Source organism: Microtus ochrogaster, assembly GCF_000317375.1.
Source record: "Microtus ochrogaster isolate Prairie Vole_2 chromosome 14 unlocalized genomic scaffold, MicOch1.0 chr14_random_1, whole genome shotgun sequence".
Taxonomy (NCBI): Eukaryota; Metazoa; Chordata; class Mammalia; order Rodentia; family Cricetidae; genus Microtus; species Microtus ochrogaster.
The window spans coordinates 16,266,402-16,286,112 of record NW_004949096.1 but is presented as its reverse complement, the minus strand read 5'-3'; the positions used below and the strand labels follow the sequence as shown (position 1 = coordinate 16,286,112).

At 46.9% G+C, this 19,711-nt stretch overlaps 1 protein-coding gene across 2 annotated transcripts in view; it reads right to left on the bottom strand.

The window, feature by feature from the left end:
- Positions 1-9,164: 9,164 nt before the first annotated feature.
- Positions 9,165-19,711, bottom strand: part of Ttc17 (tetratricopeptide repeat domain 17) — a 115,702-nt gene continuing 105,155 nt past the window's right edge. For both annotated transcript variants that reach the window (XM_005364116.2, XM_005364117.3), the window contains 3 exons: positions 13,911-14,030; positions 11,972-12,115; positions 9,165-10,221 (listed from right to left, as the gene is read on the bottom strand). In XM_005364116.2, coding sequence (XP_005364173.1) covers positions 10,090-10,221; positions 11,972-12,115; positions 13,911-14,030 — 396 coding nt within the window. In that variant the 3' untranslated portion in view covers positions 9,165-10,089. The remainder of the gene's footprint in view (positions 10,222-11,971; positions 12,116-13,910; positions 14,031-19,711) is intronic.

Here is a 19,711-nt window from a genome sequence, read left to right as displayed (position 1 = left end):
TATATAATGACTGGTCAGTGAGCCTCCCCCAACCCCATGAGCTCCAGAGAGCCTCCTGTCTCTGCCTCCCAGTGCTGGGATTACAGGTGTGTGGCCACGCCCAGGTTTTCCGTGGTTCTAGGAATGGAATCGTATGGCCACGCCCAGGTTTTTCGTGGTTCTAGGAATGGAATCCATATCCTCCTGTTTGCACCGCAAGCACATCACCCCCTTGACCCTGGGTGTTCTTCTATTGATGGATGTGTGATCTGCGGGAATTTTCTCCCATCGTTTGGGTTGTGTATGACTGTTGACCACCAACCAGCCTCCCCATTAGGATAAGGGGATGTACTGATGTCCGTGAGCAAGACAGGGTACAGCTGGTAGAGGTGGGTAGTTGTGAAGGAATCACCCTTCCGGTGTTCCCTGCTGTCATTGACTGCGGAGTTCCTGTATGGGTCATATGTGTAGCTTGATCCATAGGAGGGAACTGTGGGTACCTGGGGGAGGGTCCTAGCCCAGGTTCCCATTGTCGTGGGAGTCCCTGACTCCCTTGGCTGTTCTCATGATATTTCACTCTCTAATCCAGCCTGGCATGGAATCCTCCTGCCTCAGTCTCTAAGTGCTGGGATCATGGAACGCCTCAGTTCCTCTCTAGAATACTGTTATAAAGGGTCAAGTATAGCCCTGCCTGTTCTCATTCTTTGCTGTCTGGGTCATGATGGGACCCTGTGTTCTTGCATATGCTCCTGGTGTGCCACGGAGGCCAAACCTCCTGGTCTCGGCCTTGGAGCCTCCCAAATTGTGATCTAAATGAACCTTTTCCTCCTCATAAGAGAGTAGTCTCGGGTATTTTGTTGTAATCCTACAAAGCTGACTAATACGTACGTGTTCCTGTTATAATCCATTTCCCCATCCTCCTTCATGAAGGCTGAGCCATGAAGCACAATGCCATGGGGAAGGAGGTAGGTACTTCCCAGAACAAAGCTCCCAGAAAGAGAGGGGAGACACACTGCAAGGAGGGTTATTTGCATACAGGAAAATAAAATAGCAGTTCAGAGATGAAGATGAGGCCAGGACTCAGAGCCAGGCGGTGATGGCAAGGTATACAGTAGTCGGTGGCAGAAGAAGTATCTTTCCTGTGATGACCAGGCAGAGAAGACAACCAAGGTCGCACCAGAGAATGTCCACCTAGCTTCTTCACCTCTGCAGTTCACTATCACTCTGAGTTTGAATGTCTGGCTTGTGTCTCCATCACAGACCACCTAAGGGATGGCTGAGGAACCTGGGCAGTGCAGGCTCCCCCAGGGAGGTGGTACTCAGGGAGTACTAGGATGAGGCATCACTCAGGGAGGGTAACAGGACAGAGCCCCTGACAGATGGACCCCACAGGCCTGGAGTGGGAAGCAGCTCAGTGTTTGAGGAGCAGAAAGCATTCTCGTGCAGAGATGGCTCAGTGATGGAGAGGCTGATGAAAGAGAAGGGCTTCCCCATGAGCCAGTACCACCGTCACCTGCGTCTCCTGGGCTCACAGCCACCATGGTATTCTAGTCATCTGTTGTCTGCAGAGCCTTTCCTTCTGACATGATACTGCTCGCCCTCCTCCTCTGTTGAACTCCATTCCTGCCCACCCTGTGTTTATTATCTTGTTATTTTGGGGGGATTGAACCCTGAACACATATCAGGGAAGCACTCTTCTATCATCAAGCTACACCCCTAATCTTTGTGTGTGGGTTATATGTGCATGTGTGTACGTGTGTGTGTGCACATGGGGGCTGGAGAAAGATATTGGCTGCTCAAATCCCACATGACCCCTTGCCTCCATTCCCCGTAGTGCTGGGGTGACAGAGTATGCACACCCACACTAGGCTTTTTACATGGGTGCTGGAGATTTGAGCTCAGCTCCTCAAACTTGCATAGCAATTGCTCTAAACCATGTCCCCAGCCCCTTCCTGTGTTTAGACCCACAATTGACCTTCTCAGGTGGAAAGGACCCCCTCTCCTTCTTTGTACCTCTGTTTAAATTGCCCCCCCCCCAAGTGTGTGTGTGCACGTCTGTGCGTGCATGTGATCATTCACTAGTGAGCATGCATTTGTGGAGGCTCGAGGTCAACCTCAGATGCTGTCCACCTTGTTTATTGGGACAGATTCTCTTACTGGCCTGGAGCCAACCCAGTAGTTGAGCTCTCTGTCTGGCCAGTGAGTTCCTTCTGTTTCCACCTCCCTAGTACTGGGATCACAAGTGTAGCCACCATGCCTAAGCATGTGGGAAAATCCCACATGGGTTCTGGGGGCCCAGGACGCTCCCTGATGAGCCATCTCCACAGCTCCCTCCGCAGTTCTTTCTGAATCTCACCACCATGTCTTCTCCTGAGACCCTTTTCTGGTCATCTGACTGGTATTCCTGGGGGCAGGCCCCGAGTCTCACTGGTCACCTGACTGGTGTTCCTGGGGGCAGCCCCCGAGTCTCACTTTGTTTGGTGTTCCCTGTGTTTTCCTGGGCTTGTTTCTGCATTACTGGCCCATGGACTTTCACCTTGTTAGTTTCTCTTGAGGCTTGGGTCCTTACCATCTACCTGCCCACCGGGTCGCTCATCAACTGTCTGCAGGAACGACTGTTCACATGTCTTCCGACTTCTTGGATCTGCCTGGTGAAATCAGTTTGGCAGTAAAGATAGAAAACAGTGTGGTTATTTACACCACTGGCATAGGCAAACACTACAGCAAGGGCTTCCCTCCTCCCCTGCAGAGCCAGGACAGCAGCACCAGGGACAAGAGCGTTCCTTAGCACTCACAATAGTGGACCCACCAGAGCTCCTCATTCTGGAGCATCCGAGAGTGTGCATCTTTCACAGGTTCGCAGAGCACTCTTGGTCTGGGGACCATCGTTTGAGATCCAGTAATCACGCTGACCACAAGATCAAGTTCAACCCCAGCCCTTCTTCCTTTATTGCTGTATCATCCGCCTGCTTTCCTAAGCCAGAACCCTGGGACCCTCTTGATGCCTCACCTCTGTCTCGAGCCCCGTAGCTAAGGATCGTGGGTCATCGGCTTCTCTCTTCCTGGCCCTACCTCCTCCCCGAGTTCTCTCCTTATCAGCACTTCGGCACCAGTCTCCTGGGCCCATCTGACCCCTCAGTCCACTCTCTAATAGACCTGCATCAATGCAATCATATTATCCAGAGGGTGGAAGATGGCAGTGGCTCCTTTTCGCTGTCTGCCAGAGGGCTCTGTCTAGAGCATGCGCCCCTCCCGCTGGCAACACTGGGTTAATGAGGGCCCCTCCCACCAACACCACTCCTGCTCTTCTCCCACCGCAGCCGCAGCCGGGCTGGACTCTTCTCACGTTTCCTTGCTCTCTCTCAGGATTCTAAGCCCAGTCTTCTGGCCATTCCTCCTGCAAACTCACCCAGGAAGAACTGAGTTTCTTTGCTTATCTATTGATGTAGAAAGGGAGCAAGCGAGCAGGAGAGTGCTCAGACACGCGCCACTATGCAAAGGGCAAAGGAAAACTTGCAGGAGTCAGTTCTCCCCTTCCACTCTGGGTTCTGGGGACCAGCACCACAAGTACTTTCATTCCCTGAGCCATTATTATCATCATCATCTTCCTCCTCCTCCTTCATCACCACAGACAAGGCTCCTTGTCTCCCAGGCAGACAAGGCTGGCCCTGCTTCCTGTGTGCTTGGATTACAGCAGTGTTCCACCATAACTGGTTTATGCTGTACAGGCAACAGTGGGCAGGGCTGGCTTCACGCATGCTAGACAAGCACTCTACCAGCTGAGCTACACCCAGAGCCTGCCCCACTTGAAAAAGGAAGGAACAGTCTTCTCAAACTCTGCACGCTACTGTGTCTGGCATGCATAAGTCTTTCAGGTGGGCTTAGGCTGTTCCAGAAGAAGACCAAGAATTCACACATGTCCTTTATGCTGTTAAACTGACACCTAATGGCTTTGTATTAGTTGATGACCAACATAGAGACCCATAACTGGTGAAGATACAGAAGGTATAAGACTGAGGAATGAACACACATACTGCACCCCCACACCAAGATTCAGGGATCATTGTGGAAGAGTGGACAGACAAATGAGGGCCAGAGGCTGTGCGTGACTACAAGGAAGCTGTCTTCTGGATGCAGCAGGGCACAGGACCTGAACTAGCTCAAGCCAGACTGAGTGTCCGCATGAAAGGCAGAGTGAGGCGTGAGAGTCCACCCTCAGCTGTGCAGCTGTTTGTCAGCTGCTGGGCAATGAAAAGTCAGCTTCTCCAGGAGCACAGCCTCTGGTGAGGTGACCACGCTCCACTGCATCCAAGAGTATTTGGGCAGCACAACTTCGTCTTAAAAGTGTAGAAAATAAAATTATACAAAGTTGGGTGGGTAGGGAAGGGGGTAGAACTGGGGTTTAGAGTTGGGGGGAGGGGAAGATATAAGCAAATATCTTCCATGTATAGCAAGTCTCTCAAAATAAAATGATGATGCTGTAGGGACAGAAGGATGGAGAGACTGCTCGGTGCTTAAGAGACCTTGCTGCTCTTGCAGAGACCCATATGGGGGCTTGCATCTGTCTAGAACTCCAGTTCTAGTTCTTTGGCCTCCATGGGCACCAGGCATACACATGGTTCACAGACATACATGCAGGCAAACCCTGCCCATCCCCAACAGGGATAGGGTAACTATTAATCCTGTGGCCTCCAAAGCTGAACCCCGTGTAGGAGAGATTCTGAGAGAAAAACACCTGTCTCAGTGATCTCAAAGGTGTTGTGGCAGAGAGCCGCTCCTGGATACTGGTTTCCTGTGCCAATGAGCTTTGGCATCCCTTCCTTGGGGGAATCTTGTGTGGTCTGTAGCCTTGGTCATATGGCAGCCATATTTGGCACCTATAGCTGCTAGGTGAGTAGACTTGAAGGGTAGGACACACAGGGGAGACACATACGTACATTCAGAGGCGCTGTTCTTTTGGGAGCTGTGGGAGGCCATGGCTTGACCTTCAGCACAACCTGCCTGTGCTTCTTTAGCCAGAAGGACCAGAGTCTGGTCCATCTCACAGCCAGAGTCTTCCAGAACTCTTAAGTTTTGTGCAGTCTGGAGAGAGGAGCAGTGGCTGTTTCCTAACAAGTTAAGAGTAGTTGGCCTTTTAAGTGGGCCTCTGTCAGTATGCCTCCACTGGTGTTAGAGTGCTTTTGGAGATGGGTGAAATTCATTGTCTAACACCATGCTAACCTGTGGAACTTTGATTTCTAATTTGCATGCCCTACACAGCAGCCGTTGTAAGTCCTTGCAAATGAGTCCAGTATAGAGAAAGGAGAATTGTAAGTAAAATTTAATGAACTTACGTGCAAATGTCAACAGGCAGATGTGGTTAGCTGGACAGCACTGTCCTCTCTTTTCGAACTTATGCCTCCTGTGCAGCTAGCTAGCAGCCGTGAACACTTTGGTGCCTAAGCCTACCTAAGGCCCCCTGACCATGAACACCACTGTGCCTAAATATACAGTTGCCAAGGGCAGAGAGCTTGGTTCTCAGATCCTCAGCCTTGTGCCAGTTGGCCTTGCAGGATTTGGAGAACAACAGGCAGAAGTGCATTGATCCCTTAGCCTATCCAATTGCCTAGCTCCATGGAAGTTGCTTTGGGTACCTGATTGTAATGGGGAATGGCTGTGGAGACAGACTCTAGACTCTAGACTCAGACTATAAACTCTTGGAAAGAACTTAGCTATCAATACTCCAGCTCTTCAAAGGCATTTTTTATGAGGCTAGCGTGTGCTAAGTGTCCCACTGGGACTTCATTTCAACAGGGTTTTTAGGATAGATAATTTTACGGATCGTCTTGACAGGGACTTAGTTTTGTTCCTGCTGCTGTGATGAACACTCTAAAAAAGCAACTTAAAGGAGAAAGGTTGTGTTCACAGTTTCAGGACATGATTGTGGGGAAGCCAAGGTGGCAGGAATGTCAAGAAGCTCAGCACATCACATGCACAGCCAAGAGCAGAGAACAATGCATGCACGCTGGGGCACGTCTTGCTCTCGCCTTGGCATTCAGTCCAGAGCCAAGACTGTGAAATGGTACTGCCCACGTTCATGGTGGGTCTTCTCACCTCAATAAATATAACTAAGAAAATCCCTTAGTCATGCCAACGGGCAACCTAATGTAGACAACTCTTCATCTAGATTCTCTTCCCGGTATATCCTAGATTGTGTCCAGTGGACAACTAACCATCATAAAGACCAAGGCTGTTCAGATACATAGCTTATATGTTCTATGTCTCTGAGGTATTGGACATGAACCAAGTAACACTAAAGTAGTGGCTGCTCCCATGAAGGTGGACCTCATCTTTTATGTGGAGGACTGCACAGAACAGAGTAGAGGGAGGCTGAATCCTTTCTGCCTTACTGAGCTGGAATGGAGGTCTACCTGCCCTCAGTGCTCCTAATCCTCGGCTTTTCAGTCACCCAGTGGGACTCGTTGACATCCAGCTCTTTCTAGCTGGCAGAGAAGAGATCATGGGGCTTCTAGATGCCCACAGTCACATGTACCAATTCCTTATCCTAAATTGTATATGATGTAGAGGGATCACAGAGAAATAAAACATGGGATGAGCCACGTAGTTATTTAGATGAGGATTGCAGGCGAAGGAAGCAGCAAAAACATGTTCCTGAGGTAGAGCATGAGAGGGTGCTTTACTACTGTCAGCACGTGTCTTGGGAGGAATAAGAGGGAGAGTAATGGGTCCAGGAAGCAAGCCAATTTGGATAGATTCTTTTCTTTTTTGAGTTTTATCTTATATAACCTATATTCAACAAACACGAGAAGAACTCATGCCTAATGGAGAAGAAACAGGCCAATTTGAAACATAAGGATGCCAAAACTGTTTAAGTGGCCAAAAGGAAGACAAGGCCCCACAAAATGAGAGATTATATAACACAGTCTAGCGGATATAGCACAAAGAACTATCTGGAAATCTTTTCAGTGCAAAAAGTGATGTGAAACGAAAATCACAGGTGGGTTAAAATGGTAGATTAGATACAGTTGAGTTAGTAAATTTGAAAATAGAATGAAAGAAATCCATCAACTTGAAATTGTTAAACACTTCCCCAGGAGTGCATGTCCTACCTTCCATGTTACAGTTTCTGTGTTAAACAGTCACACTTCGGAATAAAGATTACTAGGGAGGCAAATATTTTTATTTCCAGAACTGGGGAAAGCCTAGTTGGAGAGTGAAGGCCTGTGTTAACAAGAAGAGCTCACACCTATTGATAGCTTAATATATGGCTGTATTTATTGCAAGGGCTTAGCGGAGTCAGGAGCTGCACATGGCCAGCAGCTTTCCCAGGCCTTTGCTGTTCTTGATGATTTAGACTCCCCTATCCTTTCTATCTCCTGCTCCCTGGTGTCTCTTCTCCCTGATATCATTATAGTGTTGTGGAATATTATTTTAAATAGGCAAAGATGTGTTACATTTGTTTATGCTGTGGGATATCACTTTAACTATGTGAAGGTGTGTTACCTTTGCTAATGATGTAACAATGTGTTCCATTTGTCTGTGCTGCATTTGTTTAGTTATGTAAAGACTTGTTGCTGTTTCACCTTGCCTGCCTAAGGCACCTGACTGGTCTAATAAAAAAACTGAATGGCCAGTAGCTAGCCAAAAGAGGGATAGGTAGGGCTGGTGGGCAGAGAGAATAAGTAGGTGAAATCTAGGTTTGAGAGGAGGAAAGAACAAGGGAGAAAGAGAGGGACAAGCCTGCGGACAGAACAGGCACCCACCAGCCAACCAGCCAGGAGAAGCAGTGAAAGTAAGATAATACAGAAGGAAAAAAGGTAAAAAAACAAAACAAAAAAAAAAAACAAAACAAAAAACCCTGAGGCAAAACATAAACGAAGAGAAACAGGCTAAGTTATAAGAGCTAGTAAGAAATAGGCCCAAGCTAAGGCCAAGCATTCATAACTAATAACGAGTCTCTGTGTCATGATTTGGAAGCTGGTTGGTGGCCTAAAAGAAAAAGGCTAGTACACTATAGTCTTCTGCAGTTTTATTGTTTGGTCTTTTCAACACGAATTCAATAGTTTTGAGCAACTACTAAGTTCTGGGCCTGTTGTGAGAACAGAGGGTACAGATATTGATTAGACTAAGGAGCTGGGCATCTGGCAGGGGACACTGCAGTGTGGTAACTGTTCCCACATGACAGCTAGTAAAGAGTGCCCTAGAAAACCAGCAGGATTAAGTGGGCACAAAAGAGAAGACCTTGAGGAGCTAGCAACCTGGGTAGTACAAAAAGCTAGCCTCAGAATGAGATGCACGCACTGTGTGATTCTGTTTCCGACACGATGGTAACGCGCAGCTGCAGGGGCAGACGGGAGGCCAGCGGCTGTCAAGGGTTAATGGCGGAGGTGGTTGGGCTGAAGAGCATCAGTGGGAGAGGCCTTTGTGTGTGGTAGGAAACTCATTGTTACTTTTTATTGTGATATGAGGGATCAAACCCAGGGCCTCATAAATGCAAGGCAAGCACTGCCACAGAGCCACAACCCCCAGCCCATGGTGGAAGCTTTATATTCTGACTGCTATCATGGCTGCAGGACTCAAAGTATACACCAGAAACTTTGTTCTAAGTTTCAAAAGCCAACAAGCATTTGCTGAAGGTTTCTGGAAAACTGTCAGACTGTGGTGAGATAGGGAGGCAGGACCTCTCTTCCACACATACTGGAGGGTCCTCCTGAGCACAGCCTTGCTACATCCAGTCACGAAAGAGCCTGCTGCTTTGCAAATGCCACTCACTGGATTACCTGCAGCGAGCCATCGTTAGGGATGGCCTGACATGTTCTGGAAAACTCTGTAGACTGCTGCCCTTGGTGGGCCCCATTCCATCCTGGCCTCACTTTGTCCTGGGATGTGTTTCCTGGGCAGACAAGAGGCTCAAGGCTCATCTGATGAGTCGAGGAGTCGTGACTCTGGCTTAACAAACGATGCTTCCTCTCCAAGAAGCCCAGTCACACGGTAAGCTCTGCTGACGCTGCAGCTTTCTGGTCAAAGTTTCAAGCTCTGGGTTTGTACAGCAGCGATAGATGGTTTCATTCCTCATCTTGATGCTGTGATGACCCAGAACTCAGGCAACCAGAGGCACAGTTATCAGAGAGTCCAAATTAGCCCATATCTGAGGGAAAAACTACACCACGGAGCAATTTTGCTCATAAACAATTTTTTATTTTTGTTTTCGGTATGTGCCCTTAAATAGTCCAAAATGCTGGAGTTTCTGATTCTCCAGGGACCAAAGGTGAGGCCACTGTATGGGACACCCAACCCTGGCTCCTGGCTCTCCTCTGAGGAGCTGGTGTGCCAGCGTCAGGGAGAGGGCTGACAGTTACGCCTAGTCCAAGACGGGGAACACAGCGAACAAGGAGTTAGTAACGCAGAGTCAGTCTGTAGAGGGCTTCAAATACACATATCTATATATATAAACCTGTTATATAGGATTTCAATGTATTGGTATCCTTGTGATCTGCAATTAAAATACAAATGATAAAGATGTTGCACACGGCTGACTCCCCTGCTCAGCCCCCCCTCCCACCCCAACATAAATAACTTACAAAGGTCAGATGACCCTAAGAGTTTCTGCTGTTGTAAATATTTTGTTTGTAAAATTGTTTCCCCTTCCTGCCCTGCAAACGATCTCTGAGCGCTCGTAACATAGCAGCGTGGAATGGACGGGACTGGGGCAGGGCCCAGAGCAGGTGGGAACAACAGGAATCCCTGCTTCTCACTGACCGGCCCCAGGTGGCATTGCAGTTCCAGGGACAAGAGAGGATACACAGGAAGCAGAGAATGGGCAGTGTGGCTCGAGCCTCTCCAGGGACGAGGCTGGACCACAGAGGAGCCTTGAAGGCATGGAGGTTTTGAAGACAGAGCAGAGCTCCGGCTGTCTTGGCTCAGTATTTACAGTGTCTGGGAAACCCCGTTTCTGAAGATGCCTCTTCTGAGGGGAGGAGGAACTTAAGAACCAAGCAAAGCCAGTTCTGCAGGCCAACTCCTGTTATTCACACACACCATTCACGTGGGTACCGGCAGTGGGGCTCTGCTCTGACTGTGGCTGGGAGAGCTGGGGAAGGGAGGCATGCCCTAGGGGGAGCGCCGGCCCTTCTTCAGCATCAGGTGGCACTGGATGGTCTGGATCCGGTTCTTGGCAGGCACGAACTCTGGCTGTAGCTTCAGTGTCGACTCATACCACACCAGGGCCTTCTCAAACTCCTCCTGTGAGGACAAGGAACACTGTGACTACACACGCTGTGACCAGTGACAGCCCACCATGACTTTGCAGTGGACTTAAGTCTAAAGAGAGCTGAGGTGTGGGAGGAGACAGTGACCTGTCCCTAAGGCACAACCACAAAGCAAGCAGTGGCTGTGCCCACAGACCAAATAGAAAGCAGAAAACTGGCCTGTATTGGTCTGGAGTGGCAGTGGCTCCTAAGAGCCACCACCACTAAGCCCTGAGATGTGCCTGGCATGGTGCTGGTGCCTTATGATGTTCCTTCTTTAGGCTCCGAAGCCTTGGGACTGAGGCCTGGCAAATGCTCACTGTGCATCTACTTTGATTTTTTTCTAGCATGCCTGGCAAGACGGAGCTGAACTTAGGCTTGCCACTGTATAAGTTAGAACCTTGTATTTTCCAAAACACTTAAGATGTCTAGAAGTGAGCACTGTTACATTGAGCGCAGTTCCACACGGGGAGACCAGGAAGCCTCACTGGCTGTCTCGCTCAGTGAGACACACTTGCTCACTCACTGCAGCAAGTTCACATTTACTGGGATAAAAACAGTCCAGTTTTAAGAAGCAAGAAGAAGGTTACACATTTGTCAATGCCAGCCTGGTCAGATATGTCATACCTCAGAAGTCAGAGATGACACCAGCCTGGCCAGAGGCAGGCAACACCTCACTCAGGGATGGTACCCTCCTGGACAGACACACTAACACATCAGAAGTCAGGGATGACCCACGCACAGCTTCCAGCCCAGAGCCGCTCACTCTATTATCTGTTAGGAGAGCAGCATGGAACTGCTCCCTTGCTCTCTCCTTCTAATGAAAGCAGATGGCCTGGGTCCCATGTTATATATGGTTATGACAGATTTGGTAGAACGTCTGACATTTTAAGTTTTGAAATCAAGGCTGGGGTTGCAGAGCCCAATGAGAAACTACTTGTTTAGCATGTGTGAGGACTCTGGGTTTGCTCCCCAACATCACACACATGCACAGACATACACACACACTCGTGAAGTCAGACCTCTTTCTGACTAGATGAGGAAACTGGAGGGCGGCATTTTCATTCTCTCTGGTGAAAAGTAGCTGCAAAGCTACTGGTTTCATCAGCGAGTGTTTATTTGTTGGGCACCAAATCTGGTCTACACATGAAAAAGAGCAACTCTGTCCCAAGGGGCTCAGAGGGGGAGACGAACATTTGAGTCATTTCAAGTGTTTTAGATTATCGGGCTAATGCCACTGTGCTAAAAAACCAATGGCGAAGAACATGGAGTTGTAAATGCTTAGATTATACATAACGTGTACTATTTAAGGAAATGCAACCATGAGCTCAGAGAGATAGATGCACAATTAGGAACACTGGCTTCTCTTCCAGAGGACTGGGTTTGTTTCGCAGCACCCATCTGATGGCTCACAACTGTCTGTTCCCAAGGATCTGATGCCCTCTACTGATCTCCAAGTGAACTAGGCAAGCACATGGTACATATATACACATGCAGGCAAAATAGTCATATACATAAAATACAATCTAAAATAAAATTGCAAAAAATCCAGTCGCCCCCCCGAAAAAAAACAAGAACCCAACCCAACCCCTCAAACCCCTGTGGATAAACTTTATTTTGATGTAGCTGGTAATTTTGGACATAAAACTTCTGGGAAGCTGGAGCACAGTGACATATTCTAAAACAGCTCTGGAGCCAAGGTGTCCTCTGTATCAGACCTGAGCTGGCTCACACCCCAGCCTCACCATTGCCACGTAGACATTGCCCAGAGTGAAGTGGTTCACGGCGAAGTGTGGTGCGATCTCCACGGCCATGGTGGCCACGATGACAGCGTCATTCCAGAGCTTGGCATTGTGCAGGATGTTGGCCAGGCTGATGAGGGGCACATCCTGGGGAAAGAGGAGAAAGAGAGGGGAACTGAGCTTCTCTCCTGACTTTGTGAACATGAAGAATACTCCAGCGATACTTTGTTTATGATCTAATAGATAAGGGTTGCCTGAAGATCAGAGTGCACAGTTCGCCACACTAGTCAGCCATACAGGCCAGGCAATGGTGGCGGACACCTTTAATCCCAGCAGCCACACTATTTAGTCACAAAAGCTGGGCAGTGGTGGTGCACGCCTTTAATCCCAGCACTAGTGGGATGAGACAGGAAGTTGCTCTCCTTTCAGTCTGAAGATTTCATAGAGGTAAGAGCTCTCTAGTGGCTTGATTGCTTTGCTTTTCTGATCTTCAGTTTGAACCCCAATATGTGCCTCTGGGTTTTTGTGTTTTGTGCTGCAGAATACAGCCCTGCTCCCAGGAGATGACAGAGTGTGACAAGGAGGGACACAGAGCCAGGCTGCTGTTTGCTACTGGTCTCTAAGCGAAGAGCAAAATAGGAGCTTGCACCAAAAGGAAACCCAACAAAACCCTGTCACTGAGAAAGCCTTCCATGAAAGGATTTAATATTAATACTAATAATGATAATAAGAAGTATTATTAATGCTCTTATATTGATCTACAGGCCTACTTCTGAAAGCGAAGACAACAGCAAACAGAAGTGAGCGCTGAGTGACTTCCACAGGAGCGTGCTCTCTGTCACTGCAGACGGTGACTGGAAAGTCCATGGACAGACACCAGGACACAGCCAGAGCCCGCACTAAGCAGTGACATGAGAGTGTGCTCCAGAGTGTGCTTGCACACGCTCTTCTGAGCTACAGCCTTGATTCTGTGCAGGAATGCGTGTGTCACTTGTAGCAGCTGGCAGATGTGCCCACAGGCCAGGTCCAGTCAGCCACTTGTTTCTGTGGTGATTAGAAGGAACTTCTCCCTAACTGTTGTGGCAGTCTTACACCACAGGCAAGACCACAGGTGTGCAGAGACTCTCTGGCGGGCACAGCACAATGCCCTACTGTCTGCCCTGTCTGCGGCCCACAGTGTGAAGCACAGAAGAACAGAACACCAGCCAATTCCCACAGATCTCTTCCCTGTAAGCATGCCATCTGAGCATGGTTGTCACACACTGTGCTGGGTCCTATGGGAGACATGGACAAACAACAAAAAGGGACACATCTCTGTCCTCAATGGGCAGATGAGAGCAGTGTTCAATGTCTGAGCCCAGTCAGAACGTCAGTGCAAAGCACAGCTGTGCTTGGAACCCAGAGCTGCCCTTGGTGAAGTGGCTCTCTTCCGCCAGCCTGGGCGCCACGTGACAAACACACACAGCCGGGACTGTACAAGGCAGGGCACCTAGACTAATGTGAACTGGGAGTATACATTATCCTCCGTCATACTCTCAGCCCGTGCCGACACCGGGGCTGTGGGAAGAGCTACAGCAGCATGCGCACGGAGGAGGAGAAAAGAATTTGCTAATAATGCACAAAGGGATTGGAAGTCAAGCACTTAGGAGCTGGTCAAACCCACAGGGGATAAGCTAACCCCAGAGAGACTCCCAGCCAGAGGATACCTTGTATGAGGAGTGGCTCTCCAGTACAGGAAGGTGTGAGGTGACAGACTGTCACCACGATCTCAGACCTTTCTTTATGCTCCAACTCTGTGAGGTGGGGCTAGCCACAGGCCACCTCTCCCACCGTGACCTCTGTGCGCCACCTTCTGAGCATGTGGACGCCTAACTGAAACAGCATGAAGCCACTGGCCACCAGAGAGGAGCACACATAGATACTCCCTCACCCCCTCGCTCACCTTCATCTGGTGGGGGGCGTAGTGTAGGGCCTGGCGCAGGCAGTCGATGGCTTTCTTCCCCTGGCCTTTCACTCTCCAGTAGAGGGCTGCCATGCTGGAAAGGACCCACGATGTCTGATTCTGCAAAACACCAGTGGGCTAAGCAGAGTCCCCTGGACCACGCATTCAGTGCTGCCATTGAGTCAGAGGTGCTGGCGCTCAGCTAGCCACTCAGTGTTCTCATGGATCCTTGAGACAGTTCTACAAGCTGGGCTCTACTAAATACAACTTTCTACTGACAAGAACACTTTGTTCCGAGAGCCTGTGTCCTTGTCCAAGGTCACTGGAGTACAAGCAGAGTGGCACTTGTGTCCCTATTTTGTTCTATTTAACTTCTTTGAACCAATATGCATACTTAAAAGAGGAAAGTTACCTTCCCACCCTCCTCTCTATAAGTAAATACTACTTTTAGTTTCCTATATAGTTTTTCATCATATCTTTATGCTTTATATAAGCGACTATCGATATGGAATTATACTATCATCTTTAAAAAAACAAGACTTTATACGAATCAGTGTTTGTTTCACTATGGGAAACAGTGTGCCTTGAGGACTTTCTCTGTTGGCCTGAGGAAAGCGTCCTTGTCACCTAGTCAATAGCCGCATAGTGTTTCCTGGGGTGGCTGTCCGTCCTTTCCTTCACAGAACTCTTATTAATGAATACCTCTTCCCAATATTTTATTGCTCTTATTGCCTAAATGGGATAAAAAGCTGTACCCAGGTGTGACCTTACTGTGTGAGCACATGTGCACAGTTCAGAGGTGGAGATGGAATGCAAGGGATGAACGTTCTTTTCACTTGGTACATACTACTATGTATGTCACAGGACTGTGGTGAACATTCTGCCAGAGACATGAATGCGCCCATTTCCTAGCAGCTGGGTGGCAGAGCCCTAGGGCACTGTATCGATGGGAGAGGTGAGCACCAGCTTCTGTCTGCATTTCCCACTTAAGAACAGCACTGACTACTGTTGCGTATCTGTAGTATTTTGAATTCTTTTTCTTCTTCGGACCTTCAGTTGTCTCATTCTGTTAACGTTCCTGAGGTCTTTGTCATGTTTTCTGCAAAAAGTACTTCATGAGTTGAAACTCCACAGACAGGTAACTCAGCATGAAGGCTACTTTTGAGTCCCAGTGCCTCATATGACACGGGTTCTTATTTCTGCAGAATTTGGTTTTTTCATTTATCTACAATGACTTCTGGGTTTCTGGCTATAGTTTAGAAAGGCTACCTTTACTCCAAGATTTTACTGTGTTTTTCTCCCCAAGAAAATTTTAAATTTAATTTTCACATGGAAATCTTTGATTCACTCAAAATTTAACCAGACATAAAATGTTTATCCAACTTACTATCTTTCCAGATGGCCACTCAGTTGTTTAAACAGTTTTAAAGGAAAAAGTTACCTCTTCCAATTGTTGCCTCTGCCACACATAGAATCCAATTCATCCATGCGGCGCTATGTATTTCTGTCTCACTCACTGTCTTCACTGGACATTAAATGACACTAAGAATTTCCTCCAGCGCATGTGCCCTTTTATCCAGATGGGCACTGGAATGGCTTCCTGCTCTAATGCCCTATGCAGAAACATGTGCAGAGCTGTGCGGGAATATTATTTTATGCGTGTTGCTTTTGTTTATGTTGCATTTGTTGAACTCTGAGAAGCCGTGATTCTTTGCCTGTCTAAAACACCTGATGGTCTAATGAAGAGCTGAATGGCCAGTAGCAAGGCAGGAGCAAGGACAGGCAGGCTGGCAGGCGGAGAAGATAAACAGAAGGAGAACAAGAAAGAGAAGAGCAAGAGAACAAGGAGAGGCGAACTGTAGGGGCCAGCCGCCCAGCCATCCAGCTGCCCAGCCGCCCAGCCATCCAGCCCCAGCCGCCCAGCCGTCCAGCCGTCCAGCCGCCCAGCCGCCCAGCCATCCAGCCGTCCAGCCGCCCAGCCGTCCAGCCAGTCATGGAGTCAGGAGTAAAGAAAGGTATACAGAAATAGAGAAAGATGAAAGCCCAGAGACAAAAAGTAGTCGGGATAATTTAAGAACAGCTGGCAAGAAACAAGCCAAGCTAAGGCCGGACATTCATAACTAAGAATAAGCTTGTGTATGTGGTTAATTTGGGAGCTGGGTGGCAGGCCCCAAAAAGAGCTAAAAGAGTAAAACTTTATAAAACACAGTTTCTGTGATCAAGAGACATGCTGGGTGACAGGACAGGCAGATGGTCAAACCCCAAGAGAATTCTATACTGTTTCCTACACACTTATCAACCTACACTTACCATGGATCAAAAGGGCTCTTTGAGGGAGGTACATGACCTAGTTCTGAGTCTATCATGGCCGTAAAGGGTGCTTAACTGGGGTCTTAGTTTTCATTTCTTGACCATCAGTAGAACTAAGAATTACTTCATGTTTATCTAACACTTCTTCCTGGTTTTCCTCTGCTTTTGAAAGCACTGAGGCTCACACTGGCCAGGTTCTCTACTACTGAGCTGTGCTCTGGTTTTCTGTGGGCGAGTGCACAACGATCGTGATCCCGACATCCACCTGTGTTCCAACCATCTCCTAGCTTTGCGGGCTTTATAGTTAGAACTTCTGCACCTTCCTCAAACCTTTCCCGCTCGGAAATTCACCTCCTACATTTCACTCTAATTCCCAAAGTAATGTTTTTGATACTTGGCCCTTAATTTATCCAGAATCAAGTATTTTTTAAGATATAAGGATTAAATTGCTAACCAATAGCCATTTCTCCCTTTAAAGGGCCCCAACTACTCTTTAATCTTTATCTTTCCTTAGAAATTCAAAGTTCTGCTTTTCTCAAAATTTTTAGCATAAAAAGTTAGATTAACAAATGACACGGCACCCCATGGTGTGTCATGGCCGAGGATTGCAGTCAGAGGTAACTTTAGAGAGCTGTTTCTCCCTCGTCTCCCTTGGGATCTGGGGATGGAACTCAGGCTTACACCAAGCCGCCTTTTTTGGCGGTGCCAGAACTTTCGTGAGCAGCCCAGAAGTTCTGCTTTTCATTTCAAAGCTCTGCAGGCATTTTCACTCTGTCACACTGCTTCCACGGGTCAGGCTGATAGGCTAATAGTATATGCGTCTTCGGATTGGCAAGCAGGGTGTACGTAAATACAGAAATATCTACAAACATTAATATACCAAGAACATTGATCCTATGTAGTTCTTTTAAAATATCTTTCAATTTTTATCCCTTTCTCTTCATAGGTTCAGCTTCATTTGTTGTTAAAACAAATGCTATGAACACATTTTTCCGACAATGGAAATGCAACTTATCTTTACTGCCCTTCCATGCAGCCTCCGAATAACAACACTCGTAAAAATCTGACTGTATATTTTCTGAGTACTACATAGGCAGCAGTATTCTTTCTGAGAAACATTGATTTTTGCCTAACAAGCTATTAATTCATTTTATTTTCTTGTTTCCAGTATGAGGCATGTTCTCCATAGGCTCAAGTATTAGAGTTCTTGATCCCCAGTTGTTGGTGCTATTTGGGGAGACGATGCAACCTTGATGGAGGAAGAATGTCACTGGGGTGGGCTCTGAGCAGAACCCTGGCCTACATCTAGTTTGCTCTCTCTTCCTGTGTGTGTGGAAGTGGAAGTGACCTTGGGGCTCCTGCTCCAGAGGCCCGAGCCACGCCTCCCTGCCATTAGAACTCTACTTCTGCAAGGCACTCCTGGTCACAGTGATGGAGCACAGCTGAAGACAGGAACTCAGACACAGGCAAGGCTGAGAAGTATAGGTTGGCACACTTTTCCCTAGAGCCAGAGAATTCTTCTCATCTCTTTCCCATCAGGAGTTATCTCCCAAGTCCTGCTGTGTAGACCGTGGTGGTCCCAGACTGCTCTTTCTGTATTAGTTTATATCAGCTGAGACTGAATTTCTCAAATGCGCTCTACTTTTCAGAATTTTCTCTTTCAGTGTGGTAAATGAAATTCTGAACTTTCCTAAGGTTCTACTCCTTTCTAAATTTCTTGGACAAGCCGCACTGGTCAATATAAATCTTAAAAATACATTGTTGGATCCAGTCTTTCAATAGTTTGTCATTATATTGCTGTGTTCGTAAGATTAAGTTTTTAATTTAAATTTTATATATAATACATTATATACTGTAGTCTTGTTTTCAAGATTACTTTTGACTCAAGGAAGTAACTGGATAAATGTTCTCTTTTCTCTTGCTCCAGAGTCTATTTGTTGGGATTGAAGTATTTACCAAAAGTCTGGTAGAATTCCCCTACCTGGCTGTGTCGTATTTCTTGCTGAAAACATATTCTTTAACTTACTGCTCAAGACTTTTCAGATTTTGTTTTTGTTCTTGAATCAGATTAGATAAATTACAGGATTTTTTTTTCTTTTTTAGGAATTTAAAGTTAGGTATTTTCAAATTGATTGATATAAAGATGTAAGTATGCCTCTATTTATTGACTGATTAATGTGTGTGTGTGTGTGTGTGTGTGTAGTGTAAGTGTGGCATAAATGTTTCTGTAAGCACATGTATACACACCTGTGCACCGAGGCCAGGTGTTCTGAGGCATTATTTTCAACCTTATTCTCCTGAGAAAGTTCTCTCATGGAACCTGAAGCTAGGATGGCAGGTAATAGCCTCAGCAATTCTGGCTCTGTCCCCACAGCACGTAGCTTATAAGTGGGTGTGGCCACAACTGGCTTCTTATGTTTGTGCTGGGGATTTGAACTCGGGTCCTCATGTTTGTGCCACAAATGCTCTTTCCACTTAGCCACCTTCCCAGCTCCAGCTGTAGCTTTTTAAAACCCCTTTAATCAAACACAGCTGCAGTTTTATTTTCTCTTTTCTCCTGATATTAGTTACTTATAATTTTTTAAAATTACTTTTGTTAGAAGTTTTTCTAAATGTTAACAAAATCCAAGTTGTATAGTGTTGACCATACTACATTCTTAGATGAGTATATTCTTTGTTCTCACTTGCACTGATCTCTGCATCTCATAATAAAATATACACAACTAAGATATAAACAAACTCATAATTATAGATGGATTCTTAATATGCTTCTTGGTAATTCATTAAAAAATTACTGGAGCTAGAGAAAACATGTACAATACCATCAATCAATGTATGCCAGCATTTCTAGATTAGTCTGCCTAACAACAGATGCTGTTTCTTTCTAGTGCATGAAATATTTCCCAAGGCCATCTTCTAGACCATAAAATAATCTGAGTACATTTAACATGTTTATTTACCACTACACAATAAACAACATGTGCATGGAGCTGGAAGATGCTCACCTATTTGAAAACCAGGTACCACCTTTAAATTAGTAAAAAAAGAAACCACAGGAAGCTGTAAAATCAACTTAATCACATGAAAATGTGATAAATGAAATTTGCTCTAAATTTAATGAGACTATTTAGCTTTAGAATAAAGGGAAAAATCCACATTACAAACTTCCAATTTAATTTCAATCAAGCAGGAGAAACTATAAAGGGCAGGTGGTCATGGAAGCAGGGGTCAGGAGAGGTAGCTCAACAGTCAAAGGTGCTGGCTGCACAACAGGAGGCTGGAGTAAGGATCCCAGCAGCTGAGTACATCTATAATGCTAGCTCCAAGGCAAGTGGAGACGAGACAGGACAGTTAGGTGGAGAGGGGAGCTACTAAAGTTGTTCATCTCCAGACTAGGTAAGAAAATGTGAGCCCCAGGTTTCAGGACCCTGAAACCTACAGGTGGAGGACAGAGGAGAATATCTAATGCTCTCTTTGGACTCTTTATGCGC